Source organism: Carex rostrata, chromosome 1, assembly GCF_964058835.1.
Source record: "Carex rostrata chromosome 1, lpCarRost1.2, whole genome shotgun sequence".
Lineage (NCBI taxonomy): Eukaryota > Viridiplantae > Streptophyta > Magnoliopsida > Poales > Cyperaceae > Carex > Carex rostrata.
The window spans coordinates 19,540,292-19,557,658 of record NC_135918.1 but is presented as its reverse complement, the minus strand read 5'-3'; the positions used below and the strand labels follow the sequence as shown (position 1 = coordinate 19,557,658).

General features: G+C 34.5%; 3 protein-coding genes across 3 annotated transcripts; 2 read left to right on the top strand and 1 right to left on the bottom strand.

The window, feature by feature from the left end:
- The first annotated feature begins 518 nt into the window (after positions 1 to 518).
- On the top strand, positions 519 to 1,463 carry LOC144573128 (uncharacterized). Its single transcript, XM_078322858.1, has one exon. It carries the CDS (start codon positions 519 to 521, stop codon positions 1,461 to 1,463), a length of 945 nt encoding a protein of 314 aa, XP_078178984.1.
- Positions 1,464 to 2,343: 880 nt separating this feature from the next.
- LOC144572973 (putative mitochondrial protein AtMg00310) lies at positions 2,344 to 3,188 on the top strand. The gene is made up of 2 exons (XM_078322654.1): positions 2,344 to 3,030; positions 3,138 to 3,188. The coding sequence occupies exons 1-2, from the start codon at positions 2,344 to 2,346 to the stop codon at positions 3,186 to 3,188; spliced, it is 738 nt and encodes a 245-aa protein (XP_078178780.1).
- Positions 3,189 to 8,191: 5,003 nt separating this feature from the next.
- LOC144564045 (uncharacterized) lies at positions 8,192 to 10,465 on the bottom strand. The gene is made up of 5 exons (XM_078313546.1): positions 10,342 to 10,465; positions 9,877 to 10,041; positions 9,374 to 9,663; positions 8,902 to 9,252; positions 8,192 to 8,611 (listed from the first exon to the last, which is right to left on the bottom strand). Exons 1-5 carry the CDS (start codon positions 10,463 to 10,465, stop codon positions 8,339 to 8,341), a joined length of 1,203 nt encoding a protein of 400 aa, XP_078169672.1. The 3' UTR covers positions 8,192 to 8,338.
- Positions 10,466 to 17,367: the final 6,902 nt, after the last annotated feature.

The window sequence follows — 17,367 nt, the reverse complement described above, 5'->3', positions numbered from 1 at the left end:
GCCGGCACCCCCTCCATGAATATCATATCGTGGAACTGTCAAGGCAGCGGAGGCAAGACAGTATCCACGTTAAACAGATATTTTCGCTGCACAAGGGCCACAATTGCGTTTATTTCTGATACGAGGTGTAGTTTGGATATAGCTAGTAAGAGAGTGATTGGTTTGCCTTTGTGTAATTTTTTTGGGGTTCCCTCGGAAGGTAGATCTGGGGATCTATGGTTATTATGGAGTGATGATGTGCTTGTAAATATTTGTCGTTCTAATAAATTTTATATTTTTGCGGAAGTGTCGAATAAAGATGGCTCAAGGCCGTGGGAGTTGGTAGCTGTTTATGGGGACCCTACAAGGGTACAAAATCCAAAAATTTGGGAGGAGATTGAGGAATTTATTGATCAATGTGACGGTCATGCGTGTCTTTTTGGGGATTTTAATGCTGTCATGTCTTTGGAAGAAAAGAGTGGCGGCTCAGATGTGTTGGGTTCTCCGAACAGATTGTTTAGAGAATGGTTTAGAAGTATATGGGTTTGTTGGATCTCGGATACCATGGACTGGCATTTACTTGGTCTAATAGACAAGGGGGGGAAGAGAATATCTCACAAAGGCTCGATAGGGCTATGTCAACTATTTCTTGGGCGATGACTTACAACGAATCTGCCGTATTTCATCTCCCTAGATTTAGTAGTGATCATATGCCTATCTTAATCCGCACTAAGCCCAAACCTATCCGTGCTAGACATGTTTTTCGATGCGAAAACTGGTGGAACTTAAAGGAAGGGTTTGATGAGGTGTGTCAGAAGGCGGCTCTGAATGGGCAAGCGGATTGGAGTAGTGTGAAGTCATGCTTCAAACAGGGAGTGAAAAAATGGCTGGGAGAGAGCCCGATTCCAGATATGATGCTACGGAAAGTTGAAGATGAAATGAGAATGGTAAATGGGGAGAGACAAGATCATGAAATAATTAGAAAAGAAACAGATTTGCGAAAGGAACACCAACATATTCTCATGATGCAAGAATGGTTTTGGCATCAAAGGGCTCGATTGAACTGGGCAATTTTCGGTGACAACAACACTCGGTTTTTTCACGCGACGGCAGTGGCTAGAAAGAGAAGAAACACAATTCGGGCTCTCAGGGGTGCTGATGGGAATTGGGTGTCAAATGAGCAAGAAATTCTTGCACTTTTTGTTAATTATTTTAAAGATATTTACAAGAAAGCAGGAGTCAAGCCAATTGCCGAAGTCTATACTAATGAAGTGTTTCAAGATGTGAAGGGGATCCCCTCCTCTGCCCATGTGCTATTAGAAGCTGAACCTACTGTACATGAAACCTTTAAGGCTCTGATGACTCTAGGCGCAGATAAAGCAGTCGGACCGGATGGGTTTAGTGGAAGGCTCATTCAAGAGAAGTGGCCCAGTTTCGGGCCAGCAATTATGAAGGAGGTAGGGCGTTTTTTCAAACAGGTGTGATGCCGCCTCACATAGGCCGTTCTAATATGGTTCTGATACCGAAAGTTGAGGAGGCTGTTCAAGTCACGGACTTTAGACCTATCTCGGTGTGTAATGTGATCTATAAATTAATCTCAAAATTTTTGACTTTGAGATTAAAGCCCTTCATTGGTTCATGTATATCAAGAGCTCAGAGTGTCTTCATTCCGGGACGGGAGATATCCGAAAATGTAATTTTACTTAGAGAAGTGCTTCATTCTTTCGGACTTGCATCCTACAAGAACAAAGAATTTTGTCTAAAGGTGGATTTATCTAAAGCTTTCGATCGAATGGATTGGGAGTTCATAAGATCTCTTATGCCGGTTTACAACTTCCCACCAAAATTTGCTAAATGGATTATGGGCTGCATAGAATCGGCTCAATTCACTATTGTTCTAAATGGGAAAGGTGATGGTTTCTTGAGGCCGGAAAGTGGTCTTAGACAAGGCTGCTCGTTATCCCCTTATATTTTCATTCTAGGGATGGATGTTTTATCTAGAAGCTTGGAGTACCGCGTAAAAACTAGAGCTTTAAGGGGAGTTCGGCTAGCTCCTTCTGCACAACCTCTGACTGACTGTTTGTACGCGGATGATTTACTGATATTTGGAGCAGCAAATAAAGATGAGGCGCAACTGATTATGCACTCCCTTCAAGAGTTCTCTAATGTATCGGGTCAGAGGGTAGGGCCTCAAAAAAGTTCTATATGGTATAGTGCCATCACTCCAAGTGATATCAGGGATGAAATTTCCACTTTGCTGCTGGTCCCAAACAATGGGTAATTGATTCATATCTAGGTGCGCCAATTAAAACCAATAGAAGCTCCTTTGATTTCTTAATTGAAAAGACCTCTAGCAAATTACAGATGTGGAAAAGTGCGCTGCTATCTCCAGCAGGTCGGCTTGTTCTGATTCGCACTGTGCTCTTAGCGTTGCCCATCTATTACATGGCCACATCCCGAATCCCTAAAGCAGTATTAGATGAGATCACTTCTATGGTTAGAAGATTTTTTTGGGGAAAGGTTGACAAACAAAGATACTTGGCTTATGTCTCGTGGGACAAAATTATGCAGCCAGTGGAAATGGGGGGCCTAGGAGTGAGGGATTTACAAGCTACGAATGAAAGCATGCTCATGAAATTTCTGTGGAGAATGGCAGCTGGGTCAGAGGCGTTGTGGGTGAAAATTGTCAAGGCAAAATATTTTCCAAGAAGTGATTTGTGGCATAGCAAAAGAGATTACAAGTGTACCGGGTTTTGGAATAACATGATGAAACTTAGAGCAGTTCTACAGCTATGGCTTCAATGGAGGATAGGAGGTGGAGATGTTTGCGGTGCTTTTGCTCAACCATGGTTTAAAGGGGCACTGGATTGCAAACCAACCGAGGAAAGTCAGCGACAACTGCTTGTGAGGGATCTGATGGATGTGGAATCAGGCTCATGGGATGTGGATCGATTAATTCAATGCTTTGGCTATACAAATTGCATGGAAATCCTTGCTAATGTAGAACCCCCAATTCCTGGAGCTACAGGTGACAGTCTCATTTTTAATAAGGCTAGTAGTGGAGTTTTTTCGGTGAAATTGGGCTATAATCTGTTGAGGGAAGCACATGTCATTCCTTGTGTTGGATCAAAAGAATTGTGGGAAATTGTTTGGAGAAGAGGTCAGGTGTTGCCAAGGGTAAGAATGTTTCTTTGGAAACTAATCCATAAAGCACTTCCACTTGCAAAAGTTATGCAACGCCGATTCCCTTCGGTCAGTCCATTATGTGGGATTTGCGGCAGTCACGAAGAGGATGTGCTCCATTTCTTGCATCAATGTCAATTCGCGAGAGCTTGCTTCCTAGCAGGTCCTTTAGGTCTAAGAACTGATGTTCTAAGTGGCAGCCTTGTACAAGTGCTTCAAGGTGTATCAGATAGTTTGGATGACGATCAATGGCTCTTATATGTCAACTCAGCATGGTCTATTTGGCGATGTAGAAATAATCGAATTTATGGTGGCAAACAACCCGAGTTCAGTCAGTTCATGTCGTATCTAAGCACGATTAATTGGGAATCAAAGCTAGGTGCTACTCGCAACTTTTGTGTGATGCCGAGTAGGATACAGCAACCAATTACCTTGTCAGAAATTCAAAATGATTTCTACTGTTACTCGGATGGTTCTTGGGTGGAAGGCTGGTATGGGGGAATTGGTGTGGTACTGTGGCACAAGGATGAGTTGGTCTTGTACAAATCAAAGGCCGTCAGAGGATGTTGCTCCCCAGGGGCGGAACTAGAATATTGAGATGACGGGGGCTAGGAAACAAATAGTAGTGTAATTTTATTTTATAGAGGGGGCTAAAAGTATTAATACATATAAAAATTATAAAATTCAATGGACAAAATTACAAATTTTCAATGGACAAAATTACAAATTTTCAATGGATTGGGGTAGCTAAGCCTCCTTTTGAAACCATTACCTTCCGCCCCTGTTGCTCCCTGCAGGCTGAAGCACTGGCCCTCAAAGAGTCAATTATTCTAGCACGTAACCATGGGATTGTATTGTGCTCCTTCTTCTCAGACTGTCTCAACTTGGTTCGGATATGCTCAAGCCCTCAACCTCCTATAGATGCGGATTGGCGTGCGTTTGATGAAATTCTGGAAATTTGGAGGATGTTACAGGAAAATAAGTCATATGTGTGTATTCACGTGCAAAGAAGCCAGAATGATTTGGCTGACGATCTAGCTAAGAAAGGGAGAGCAAATGGTTGGGATCTTTTAGGTCATACATTTCCCTGTTTCAAAGCATAAGCTGGCACTGGAAATGGTTTGTAATGGGGGCGGGCAGAGGGTTAACTCTGATTTCAAATTCCTCTGGAAATTTCTCTCTGTTTGAGACATGTTTGTAACTGGCCTACGGGTCTTTTGATATCAAAAAAAAAAAAAAAAAAAAAAAAAAAAAACTAATATAAAACAGATATGGATACGATTTAGCAAAAACACTTTCCTTTTTTCTATTATATGTCCGTATCCAATTTGCTTACACCTCTTGACTAGTGTATTTCAAAAATCCATTTTTAAAAAAAAAAAAACTTACTTGACATATCGTATTCAATAAGATTGATACGGATAAGATTACTTTTTTCGTTTAATTATTTTATTGAATATGAATAAGAATAAAGTTCTTTGTTGTAAAATAATCGATAAGGGTATGAAAATGCTTCTACCGATCCATTTCATAGTTGTTGACACATCTACTTTTGTGGTTCATTTTATACGTTCTATGCACTTGGGATCTTTGTCAGTGGCCCAGAGAAGCCCCACTAATAAGTCAATGGTCCAAGAACTAAAAAATCAATCCATTATTTTTTGTTTGTTTTTTTGGATTTGAAAATGCCCGTCGGTTCATTAACCATTCTTTTAATTAATCGACCCATATTAGTTTGAAATTTTAGATTTTAGACCACTCAACTTTTTTACTTTTATGTAATTATAAGCCATGGAATGATTTATTTTTGACAGTAGATAAACATTTTGTATTCAAATTAGGAGTTCCAAAACATAAATTCAAGTTTTAATTTCATTTTGTATTTGTGATATTATGTATTGTTTATAATATTTATTTTGGCAGCTAACAGAAAAATTTGAGGTAGTTTTTTGAGTTGCAATGAGGAGAGGTATGCAAAATCACCCCTTTATAACATGTAATTTTCAAACAATAGAAGTGTTAGTTAGAAAACCCTATTAAAGCACAAATCACAATCCAAGAATTCATATAATTATGGCAAAGACTTCTATGGACATAAGGACCTATTTGTAAAATGAACATATTTTTATTTTCAAAGTTCAAACAGTCGATCCGAACCGTTCATCTTGTTTTCCATATTAATATGTACTTCGAGACCAAATTTTACATTTTTCTGAATTGTTTTACTATTTATTAAGATGGGTACAAAATTCAATGGTCTGAATTTGATATTTTTTGTACCCATCTTAATAAATAGTAAACAAATTCAGAAAAATGTAAAATTTGGACTCGAAGCACATATTAATATGGAGAACAAGATGAACGGTTCGGATCGACTGTTTGAACTTTGAAAATAAAAATATGTTCATTTTACAAATAGGTCCTTATGTCCATAGAAGCATTACTCATTATTATTGTCAATGTACTTTTTCAATAAAGCCATCTAAAATAATACAATTTCATAAAGAATGTGTTTTGATCCCTTTTTTCCCATTCTCTTTGTAAGAAGTATTTGTTTATGTTGTAGGAGGAATTTGCTATGGCGGCAATCAAATGCTCTGGCATGGTGCTTGGCAATTTTCATATCAAGTATACTTCTTTGTTATTTCCTCTTTTCTCATATCCATTTTTAATTTCTTAATAGGATATCTCCTATATGTCATCTTAAACAAACATAATTATGTATCCCTTTTACTTAAAATAAAATATATATTCATTGTTCTTAAATAAAGAAGAACTTCCAACATGGGGGGCATGTTTCTGATGAGACAGTACTTACAATTTCTATTAAAATGCCAAAAATAAAACTTAGATAATTGTGAGGAAGGTTACTTCAGTCATATTTTGAAATCAAATGGGGAAGCCAGGGTTCATAAATGTTTAAAATTGCGGGCTAGATGTGATATATATTCCTGGTTTTCTCTAGGGTCATGCACCGATATTTTTATTAATAGAAAATAAATAAATAAAATATAGTGAAAGGTGATTGATTTGGCAGAAATTCCATATATAGACAGAACGGGTTGCTTTATCCCGATCCACGGAACGGGACAATATAACACGTCCCACGTGACCACTAATCCACCACTTAATCAAGTTAAATGAAGAGCAAAAAATTAAAACCGAGGGACAGTTTAATTTGTCCCGTCCGCCAGAAAAAAAAAAATACAGGACGTTTTAATTTGTTCCGTCCTAGGAGCAGAAAAAAATAAAAAATTAAAAACGAGGGATGCTTTACTTTGTCCCCTCCAAGGAGCGGAAAAAAGAAAAAAAACTCGGACGGGTAGTTCTTCCCGTCCAGGTCCAACAAAATTTTTGCTATCTCCTTCTTTCTCCTTATTCTGTCGCTATTTCCACATCGGAAAATAAATCTGTCGCTGTCTCCCACCGAAAAAAGAAAAACAGCACCACCTCGCACTCTTGATCCCACCACGACACACGTTCTCATGGACAGGTTGGCTTATCCCGTCCGGCTTTGCGAATTTCGGCTCCGCCCCACCCGCTCTTATATTTCGGCTGCCTTTGTCTCCTCACGAGGTTATTTTTTTTTAAAATTTGAATAAATTAAAGTAGAAATCAATTAATTGACAATAATTTCTGATTTGATTTGTTATCAAAAGATTGATTATATTTCATTTTATTAATTTGTTAATTATATTTTAGAAATATTGATAAATTAGGGTTTAGGGTTTAAAAAAATTGATTATCTAAATTTTTAGGCTCATTTGATATGGTATAAACAAATGTAGGATCGCTATCGGTTCATTAGCAAAGTAGATCCGATGGCATTTCTACATTAAACGACTAATTTAACAATCAGAAAACTATTACTCCCATCAGTCTCTAATTTTTCAACCGATGGCGTTGGAGCTGAACGCTATCGGTTTCAGCCGATGACATATGTGTGTGAATTTCCTATCGGGGCGATAAGCAACGGTACGAAAGCCGATGGCGGAATGCGATTTCAACTGATATAGAAATGTTTTTCTCTAGTAGTGTCCCCCTTGTATTAAATAGGACAGTTTTTTTTTAGAATTTCTTCTGACATAAAGTTCAAATTAAGTACACAATATAATATATATTTACAAAGTTAAATTATAATTCATTCCATAATACTGAGCTATTATGTGTTTCGTCTCTATTTTTGGGGAATTTCTTTTTTGCAAGTGATTACAGCATGTGAGTTATTATTAGTGTATATAACGAAAGAAATAAAAATAAAATATTTTTTGAAATTGTAAATGATAAAATAAACATACTTGAAACTATATTTGGGCTTAAAAAATTAAGTAATAATTAGTTGATGAAATTTGGATTAGGGCTGTAAATGAGCTGAGTTTGAGCGAGTTACCCCCAACTCGAACTCGGCTCGTTTAATAAACGAGCGAGCCAACTCGAGTTGAGATGGTAATAACGAGTTGTAGAGCCAACTTGAACTCGGCTCGTTATCAACTCGAGTTGGCTCACAACTCGTTTAACCAGTGATAGTATTACAACACAAGTTCAAACATATTTTGCACAAATCTCAAAGCACAAATAACAGTCTAGAGATTCGGGTTTGATTATTTTGGAATTTATTGTGACCAATAATTTGCAACTCGAGTTATAAATGAGCGAGTTGGGGCCAACTCGAACTCGGCTCATTTATTAAACGAGTTGGCCAACTCGAGTTGTAAATGAACTGAGCTGTAAATGAGCCGAGTTAAACGAGCTGTAAATGAGCGAGTTACGAGTTCAAGCTTTTTTGCCTAGCCCTAGCTGGATGGATTCAATTCCTATCTCTTTCCTTGACGGTTGGAAGGAAATGGATCAATTATTGCTTTCAAATGAGTTACATTTGAATGCTTTCAGAAATTGCTTTCCTTTGTATTTCCTACGAAAAAATTGATCGACCCTATTACATCCCAAACCAAAACATGAAGCAATTCAGGAACTCTAAAAAGTTGAAAAATAAATTCCATCAAACTTAAAAGTTAAAACAATCCAGAGCTATAACGACCAGAAATCCCGAATAATTATTCTGTCTAACCAAACAGTACATAAAAATCAAAAGTCTTAGCACATCATGATTTATTAAGTAAGAAAAAATATAATACGAGTTACAATAATTATGTATGGTGATCATATTATTGTGAAGCTAGCCACTATCGTCCTGCACCATCTCAAGCTTTGCAACTTTCTTTATTGTTTGTTTGATGAGGTTAATGTATAATGGGTATTGTGCAATGGCAAAGTAAGTGACAGGAATGCACATGATGGCATATATGGGGTACACTGCAAATTTAAGACTACTTTCGATAACATAAAAGTCTCCTGCACAGAATGCAACAAGTGTAAAAGCAATTGCCATGAAGAGGGAGGTCAGCCCCAGGATGAGCTTCACTGGAAGTCTGCTCTCGAAATCCCATATCTGATCACCAAATCAATTATAAGAATTTCAGTTTCTAATGTTGAAACATCAAAAGGTGACAAGTTATGAATTCTTTATCTATTAACAGTTCATTTACCTGCTGAGTATTTAATAAACACCTAATAAATATATTAATTGCCCAACAAATTTTATATTATTTCTTAAATATTGTTAACTAAAACAGACTATTAAGCAATGCATTGCAAAGTTCTGCATGCAAAAGTAAAAGAAAGGAAATACGAAGAAATCTGACATTCTAATTAAGACATCTGGGGAACACATTAATTTACCTTGAAATCTGAGATGAGTATTGCAAGGAACATGACAACAGATGTAACAGAGAAGCAAAGGGCAAGAAGGGATGAGATGGTGAACAGCTGAAAAACTGGTCTTTTACTGAGGATTGGAAAACCAGACTGCTGGTCTACACCTCCTGGAACTGTGCTGACAGATTGAAAGGCTACTGTAGCAAAGAGAGCGGCCACCACGGAGCAAGACTGGCAAGTATTTGTTAGCCCAGTGGTTGCTTCTTTAATCAGTGCATTATGACTCTCTATGAACACCTCTTCTGGCATCTTTCCTGCATTGTTGGATGTGATAAATCTTCCTCTGCGCATTCGGCACATTGAACTTCGCACATACTACACACCGCAAAATTACATATATTAAGGTTATATTTTATAATTTTTATTTATTTCCATTTTTTTGAGAGAAGAGAGAGAGAGAGAGAGAGAGAGAGAGAGGGAGAGAGAGAGATCTCACCTTGTACCACTTGATCTCCCATTGTATGTGAAGTGGCGTTCCAGTGCTCCACAGGCGCCTATAACTGAGCTTGGCTGCAAGATGTAGAGCACTGTTCCCTTCTTTGTCTAAATTCCAAAATACACTCTCCAAAGCTGGAAAATTCATCAGCATGTAATCATACACGTGGACCTGGCGATACTCCACTGCCAATAAAAAAATATTTTTTGCATCCTTGTCTTGGTCAAAAATTGCCACTGGATACTTGCGAAGGATAGTTTCCACAATCTCTGTTATTCCGTTCTTTGCAGCTACCAAAACAGGGCTTTCTGTAGCACATGTAGACAAAATTGTAATATATATATATATATATATATATATATATATGTTAACAAAACATGTAGCAACATGCTTTTGATTTCTCATCTCTCTTTTATAACAGTATGCATAGGAAGTTTTCTATGGTGACTCTGTAATGAATTTGTGTTCTATAATTTTATACTTGAAAAGTAAGGTATCAATACCCTGATGTTCTACTGGTGTCATCCTTGGAGGGGAAGCGATATTAATGATAACTGTTCGAGACTCATCTGGTTCCTTTCCACCGCTGGCTTCCTTGTATTTCAAGAATATTTTTTGATCCACCAGTTCATTCATTATTTTCTTTGCAGCTACCAAAACAGAGCTTGCTAAAGCACATGGTGAAAAAATTGTAATTTGTCAATATTCGCGAGTTAATTACTATAGTTGCTGTAATGAAAGGCTTGCTGAGCCTATGTAAATAACTTTTTACTATTAATACAACTGTTGGCGGTATTTCACCGCCAACCTTAAAAAAAAATTGTAATTTATGTCAACAAAACGTGTAGCAACATGCTTTTGATTTCTCATCTCTCTTTTATAACAGTATGCATAGGAAGTTTTCTATGGTGACTCTGTAATGAATTTGTGTTCTATAATTTTATACTTGAAAAGTAAGGTATCAATACCAAGATCAGTAGCTTCTAGTACTGGTGTCGTCTGATCTGGAGACTCTTCATCATCTGGTTGCTTTCCACCGCCTTTTTCCTTGTATTTTTCCTCGTATTTCCAGATTGTTGAATGATCCACCATTTCATTCATTATTGTCTTTGCATTTCTGTGCTGTTGTTTAATTTTCCTAATTCTTTGCAGTCTCGTTAACCCTTTAGGAAGATGTTATTCACAGAATATCAGAATGATATACTAAATTAATATTGTAAACAGCTGAGCAAAAGGTCGATAATAATTGGCAACTTTTCTTTCATTCAATAGAATCTCAATTAACTGTTCCGAGTTATATTAATTAAGAATCATACTCCTATCTTTCTTTCTCTGGCCATGTACCGGGAAATTATAGTTGTTACTATGGAATCCGACAACCATGACATCAGTGGCATATGCCACCAATCTTCAAAATCTATCGGATATACCTCAAACGATAAATCCAAACCATTCAAGCCGATCTACTTCACGAGTGATGCATTTATATGCAAAATTTATAAATTTCTGATGATATATAGTATCAAATCAAGCAGTCAAAAAATGACAAAAAATGAATGCATTAAAATTACCTTAAAACCATCATTCTTTGACCACTTGACTCCGTGTTGAATGCTATCAAAAATTAATAAATTTTGCATGTAAACACATCTCATGAAGTGGATCATTTTGAACGGTTTGAATTTGTTATTTGAAGCCGATCCAATGGATTTTGAGATGGCGATATTTAGGCTTAAATATCACTGATGTCACAGTAGTCATACTCTGATACTATGTTTATACTTTGTTTTTTCCTCTATTTCTAAATACTTGTTTTCTATTGTCTAAATGAAGTTTGTACATCATCATGAACCAAACAAGTGTAAGCCAGCATCGAATATGAATATCATTGCCATTTGTCTTTATGAGCCAAAATTTTACTTTTATGACAAAAATTGCAATTCTAAAATTTTAAGAACTTCGAAAAGAACCATCAATTACTTCGTTTAGAAATAAAATTGAACTGTGCATATTGAGCTTATAATTAGTTACTTCCTCATATACCTTCTATAAGAATAAAAAACTACTTCATCTTATTCATATTTTCAATCGGAGGAGCTTTTTATAATTATAAAATTACCTTTTTCAATCAGGGTACTATATACCGATCACAAGAACTTTCAACAGTTAATTGGTGTCGAAGAATAACTTGACATTTTCTTGAAGAAATTATGCAAACATATATATACACATGCACGTACCTATCCCAAGAACAACCATTAGGAGCTTAATGATCATCGTGAAAAATAAAATCATCATATCATAGTTCTTCAAGTACTTTCTTCTCGATTCCTTTTGTGCTTCAGCTTTCATGCAGGATAAAATTAAGGAAAACAATAAAAATTTATTAACACAAGTAAGATTTCATTAAAAACTACCATATCATGTTATCATTTTTCCAAAAATTTCACCCTGTATTACTGTTTTAGTCCTTCATGAATCATTTTATGCTTTTAAACCTTAGCATGTTTTTTTTTTTTTTGAAATAGTGGGGAATCCCACCAGTTTCTATTGAAACTTATAAAGGATGGCCATAACAAACTTTAAACCTTAGCATGTCATGCTGCCAAAAGTAATCCTTGTCATAACAAAAAGAAATTCTCAATGATTATATCATAAAATTTAATTGAAGATTTAATTGACAAAAGTATATCTTAAAATTAATATATTGTACAAAACTAAAATTAAATAGAATGATCCTAAGCCCATGTATTTTCGACTTGCACAAAATTTAAAACGAAATAGTTTATCTTTCTTTTGTTTGTAGAGGAAATTAATGCCGTCAAATTTTGACTTTTGTTTCGTGCATATAAAGAAGCCAAGAAATCAATGGTTTATGATAATTCATTTCCACCGTTGATTTTTTCATCCTTTGTAAAACACAAGTTTAAAATTATAATCTTTAACGAGAATCCATTAAAAATAAATCAAGATCAATGGTTCACATGTACTATCTGAGTTTATATTTTAAATTATTAATAAAAATGAACTTGTGTTCATGAGGGAACACCAAAAACATTGACATTGGATTTCTCCTTCATTAAATACTGTGAGGTAAATATAGTTAAAACATTTTTCATTTACATTTTTAGAGGGTCTTTCGTAAAGATTGTTATATGAAAATCTCTTTCTATTAGATTAACAGTTTTATACCATTAGTTAATCTTAAGAATCTAGCCAAGTGTTACAAAATTCTAAAAAAAAACTGATTTGTATAATTATAACATAATGGTTTGTATGCTACACATGGATCTTCTTCACCAGAACTAGGAGTCTTACCAGTTTCTGGGCTAGAAGCTGCTACAGGTTCTGAGCTAGAAGCTACAATATAAGCTGCAATATCAAATATGAAAGTTTAGAAGCCAAGTATTACTAAATTCTAGGAAAAAATTGATAGATATAATTATAGCATAATGGTTTGTATACTATATACATGGGTCTTCTTGAATAGAAATGGGAGATTGGGACGGGTCTTCTTCACCAAAACTGGGAGCCTTACCCTTACCAGTTTTTGAGCTAGAAGCTGCAATAGCAAATATGAAAGTTCAGTAGCCAAGATTTACTAAATTATAATAATGAAAAGCTTATTGGTATGATTATATCATGATGGTTTGTATACTATACATGGATTTTCAACATCAGTGCACCAAGCCTTATAGGTACCAATTTTTGACCTACAAGCTGCAATAGGGCAAATATGAAAGTTTAGTCGACAAAAAAAGAAATGATCTATATGAACAGTTTCTTCTTATTTTGGTTAATTATATTGAGTATTTTTTTCTCATACCATTAGTATTAAATATGCAGCTGATAGAATTCTTCATCAGCGAATATAGGTCGATACAAAGTTTCTTCATCAGCGAATATAGGTCGATACAAAGTTTGTATAGTGCCATTACTTTATTTTCATCTTCCTGCAGAATGTCTGATGGTGCATCCTTTCTAGCTTTTGTTTCTTTCTCCAAGTAATTAACAAAACTATACTTGAGTGGTTCTGTAATTGTACCTACAATCAAAGTATCAAATGTTCTCAACTCAAATTGTAAAGCACCACATAGCAATTATTATAATTGTAAAAATTGCAATTAACAATTAATTTTCAATCACTGAAAATGGTGTTACAATTAATATTAATGTAGTCAAATTGTGAAGCACCATATAGCAATTATTATTATGGTAAAATCACAATTAATTAAGAATTAGATTTCTATCATTGAAAATGGTATCACCCTCAATATTAAAGTAATATATTTATGTAAAAAAAAGAAGTTTCAAGTACAATGATATATAATCGTATCATATAAGCCAAAGTGAGCTCCACTCTTGAAACCAGAAGGCTTGTTAGCCAGAGTGTGGAGTGCAGTTTCTCCACTTGAATTGGCATAGTTCACCAACATGGGATATAGGTGAAGGATCTCATATGCCAAATCTACAGTCAATACATTTGAATAGTTAGTTATATTATGGATTATTTTTTTATTTTATTTACATTTTTCTGCAGAAAAAGCGCATACCAAATTGTTCCCCTTTAATGGCGTAGTGAAGGATATTGTTACCATCAACTCTCCTACAGTGAGTGATGTCTCTCTTTAATATGCAGTTTTCATCAATTTTCAGGTTTTGATTCTTATGGATGGCAAGCTCAAGCTCAAAGAAGGCATCCTTATTTCCGTGACGCACTGCCGAAAAGAGAGGAGTCTCCTGAAGGTTGTTACGTGCACTGGTTACCATATCTGGACACAATTTTGCAATCTTCCTGCAAACTCTCTCTAGTCCGAAAGCCACCGCCAGATGAAGTGGGGTATCCCCATTTTTGTTCTTTTTGTTCAAGATTTTCAGCATATCTGTGAGAATTGCATCAAATATTCTTAGAATTCAAAATGAAAATTTAATTGGGATCTACATGGTTATGGATTAAATGAATCATATTTTAACTTCCTTTTTACAAACAAGCATGTCAAGGCCAATTTTCTGTCAGTATCCTCTCAAACTGGATATGAACATAAATAAATTTTGGTGAAGTATTGACTATTGAGATATAAAACTATCATTTTTCTCTCTTACACATACAACATGAATTTCTTATGTATATATTGACCTAACATAGCATTTGAATTTTCCAACAAAAAATTAAATGACTATTAAAGAATGTGAGGTACGATGTGGCATGAAAGACATGAGGTATTTCAAACCTCCAATTGCAATATATACACCTTTTCCGAAGCAACTCGTAGAATTCCGAATTAATTTTTTTTTTGTTCCAAAAAATCCTTTTGGATTAACTTCATAAATTACTCTTTTAAACATGCATCTTCTTAATTATAACTAAGTTTATAATTAACAGTAATTAATAGGGACTGACGAAGTGTACGTGTTATAACCTTCTGCCAAATTTGATAAAAAGTGACTGTATCATCCTTTCTTGCATGTGTTATAATATTGTATAATCTCATGAGTTCTATTTGTTCACAATTGTCACCTTGTTTGAAATTTATCACTTTATGACTTTTAAGTAAATAATATTTATTTCATCTTGAATGAATATGTTTTCAGGTTCGTTGCTAATATACCATGATATATTTCAAGGATCCTACAGAATTTAAATTTTCCTTATTCAGTATTTAATCTTTTTATACTGCCGACTGGCCTCTACGTATAGTTTTTATCCAAAAGCTATAGGTAAAACATTTTAATTCCATATTAAAAGCCCTAATTATTAATTGCATTGTGTCCATAAAACATCAAGAGCCTCAGTTAATTATTTACATGTTAAAGCATTAGTTAATCAATACATATATTATTTCAAATTCTTTTCAGCAACTTTTAGGTGCCGATTTGAAAATAGGTAATTGGGCAATTTGAAACAAAGATTTTTAAGGTGGCAACTTAATTAAAAAGGAATCATCAAACAGTATAAATAATTAAGGACATGTATTAGTACATATGTTAGCAGTAACTTCCTGCAGACCCCACAACAGTTTTGGCAACTAGAGGAACCAAAGGGTTTGCATTATCTTAAAATATATGGCAGAATTTTAAATGATACGTACATCACATAGCCGTATATGGTACCTGGTATATAGCTATTATATATATAGCATATTGTTTTTTTTTCTTAGATATAAAGTGGTAATACCTTTGTTAAGCTTAACGATATTGAGGAGTTCTAAAACTATTTTTTCCGGGGCACTAGAAACTGCAACATGAAGTAAGGTGTCATTGGCACTTGTAATAGGCTCGCCTTGGACTTTCTTGTCTTTGTAGAGATCAAGCACCGTTTTCCATTCGCGATTCATTGCTTTATCGAAGAGCAGCATCCTCAGATACAATAAGTCGTCATCAGGTTTTGGTGGGGGTTCATCGAAGAGCTCCATCCTGATCGGATCGTACAATGAGTTGTCATCAGAAGGTTTTGGTGGGGGTTCAACAGAAGATTTGGACCTTATTATTACTCCCTCTCTTATTATAACCATTTTATTTGATAGGTGGAGAGTACCAGAGATATTATATATGATCCCTTTTATAAGGAACAAACTAGCATGCAAGGAGAGCTTGTAGTTGTGTGATTCACTGCTCTTCAATTTACCATATCTGTGTCCTTACAAAAAGGAAAAGAGAAAGCTACTTAATTGGGCCAGGAATAAAGAACCTTACGTGTTGAAGTGCTTCAAGAGTTGTCTTTTTCAAATAAAATGGTTATAATTTTTTTTAGTGAGTCATTAATACTTCATAAAAAGTAGGAGTGTAAACACAATATATTTACTTTTTAATTTTTTATTCAAGTTTAGGACAAATTAAGGTATCAATAGTCTCTCAAATACCACCGTTCAAATTGTAACATTAGATTAAAAAAGACCAACTTAATTATTATATGTAATTCAGTAAAATCAATTTCAAAATGACAAGTAGACCTCTTATTTTTAATACTGAATATATAGAGTACTCATAATTAGGAAAAGAACAGAATTAAACAATTTACAATGCACATTATTAGTTTACATGATTCAATATGAGCAACTAATATTACAAAACTTATTGACTAATAGACCTGACAAATTAGACAAGTCAGTTTGTATTCGGATTGGATGAAGTTAGTTTTAGATTACTTTTGGGTTTAATAGATACGTATGTTTTTTAGTTAAATTGAACAGATCGGTTAAATTCAGTGTCAGTATATTTCCAGATTTGAATAATTAACTAAAAAAAATGCATAGGTTTCTGTACTTGGTTTATGGTGGAATTTGTAATATATGTGAACAAGAACAGGATGATGCTTGTCACAGGTTTCCATTTTGGATACCTATACATGTATTATTTTGATTTCGTAATGAAATTGGTGGTATTATACCCACTATCTTTCAAAAAAAAAAACTGGAGTTGGATTATACAGGTTCTGAATTTTTCAAGTTTTGGACCAATCTCAATAATTTGGATGTCGGGTTGATTATATTTATGTAATCTTGTACATGTTACGAGTAATTTAGTTCCATATTTCAAACATAAATCGGGTGGGTCGGATTGTGTTTAATTGAATTAAGCTGGATTCAGATTAGTATTGGACTTTGATAAGTATTACATTTGATTTATTTCTGTTTATTTGAATAACTATGTGTAATGCATGCATGTGTATCTAAATATATTTTTGGGTTTAATAAAGAAACTTATAGTTTATTATATTGTATTGTATTTAATAAAACTTTACTTTTTTATGAATAAAGACAAAACACAAAATAGTCTCAGTATTATGGAATAAATTATAATTTAATAGTTTAATATTATATTGTGTACTTTCAGTTTTATGTAAAATAAATTCTCAAATAACTATTCTATTCAATATAAAAATAATGTCCAAATTATAAAAGCAACACATACATAATTAATAAAGAAATTGACCCACAATTAATGAAATAGCATAATGCATCAGTAAACGATATTTGGTTAATTTACTAACAAAA

Excerpts from the sequence above, each read along its gene's own strand:
- LOC144573128 (XM_078322858.1), top strand. The coding sequence starts at position 519 with ATGGGTTTGTTGGATCTCGGATACCATGGACTGGCATTTACTTGGTCT.
- LOC144572973 (XM_078322654.1), top strand. The coding sequence starts at position 2,344 with ATGTGGAAAAGTGCGCTGCTATCTCCAGCAGGTCGGCTTGTTCTGATT. Across the intron at positions 3,031-3,137 it reads ACAGTCTCATTTTTAATAAG|AGGTCAGGTGTTGCCAAGGG; the intron begins GCTAGTAGTGGA and ends TGTTTGGAGAAG.
- LOC144564045 (XM_078313546.1), bottom strand. The coding sequence starts at position 10,465 with ATGGTGGATCATTCAACAATCTGGAAATACGAGGAAAAATACAAGGAA. Across the intron at positions 10,042-10,341 it reads ACTAGAAGCTACTGATCTTG|CAAGCTCTGTTTTGGTAGCT; the intron begins GTATTGATACCT and ends CATGTGCTTTAG. Across the intron at positions 8,612-8,901 it reads TACTCATCTCAGATTTCAAG|ATATGGGATTTCGAGAGCAG; the intron begins GTAAATTAATGT and ends TTTGGTGATCAG.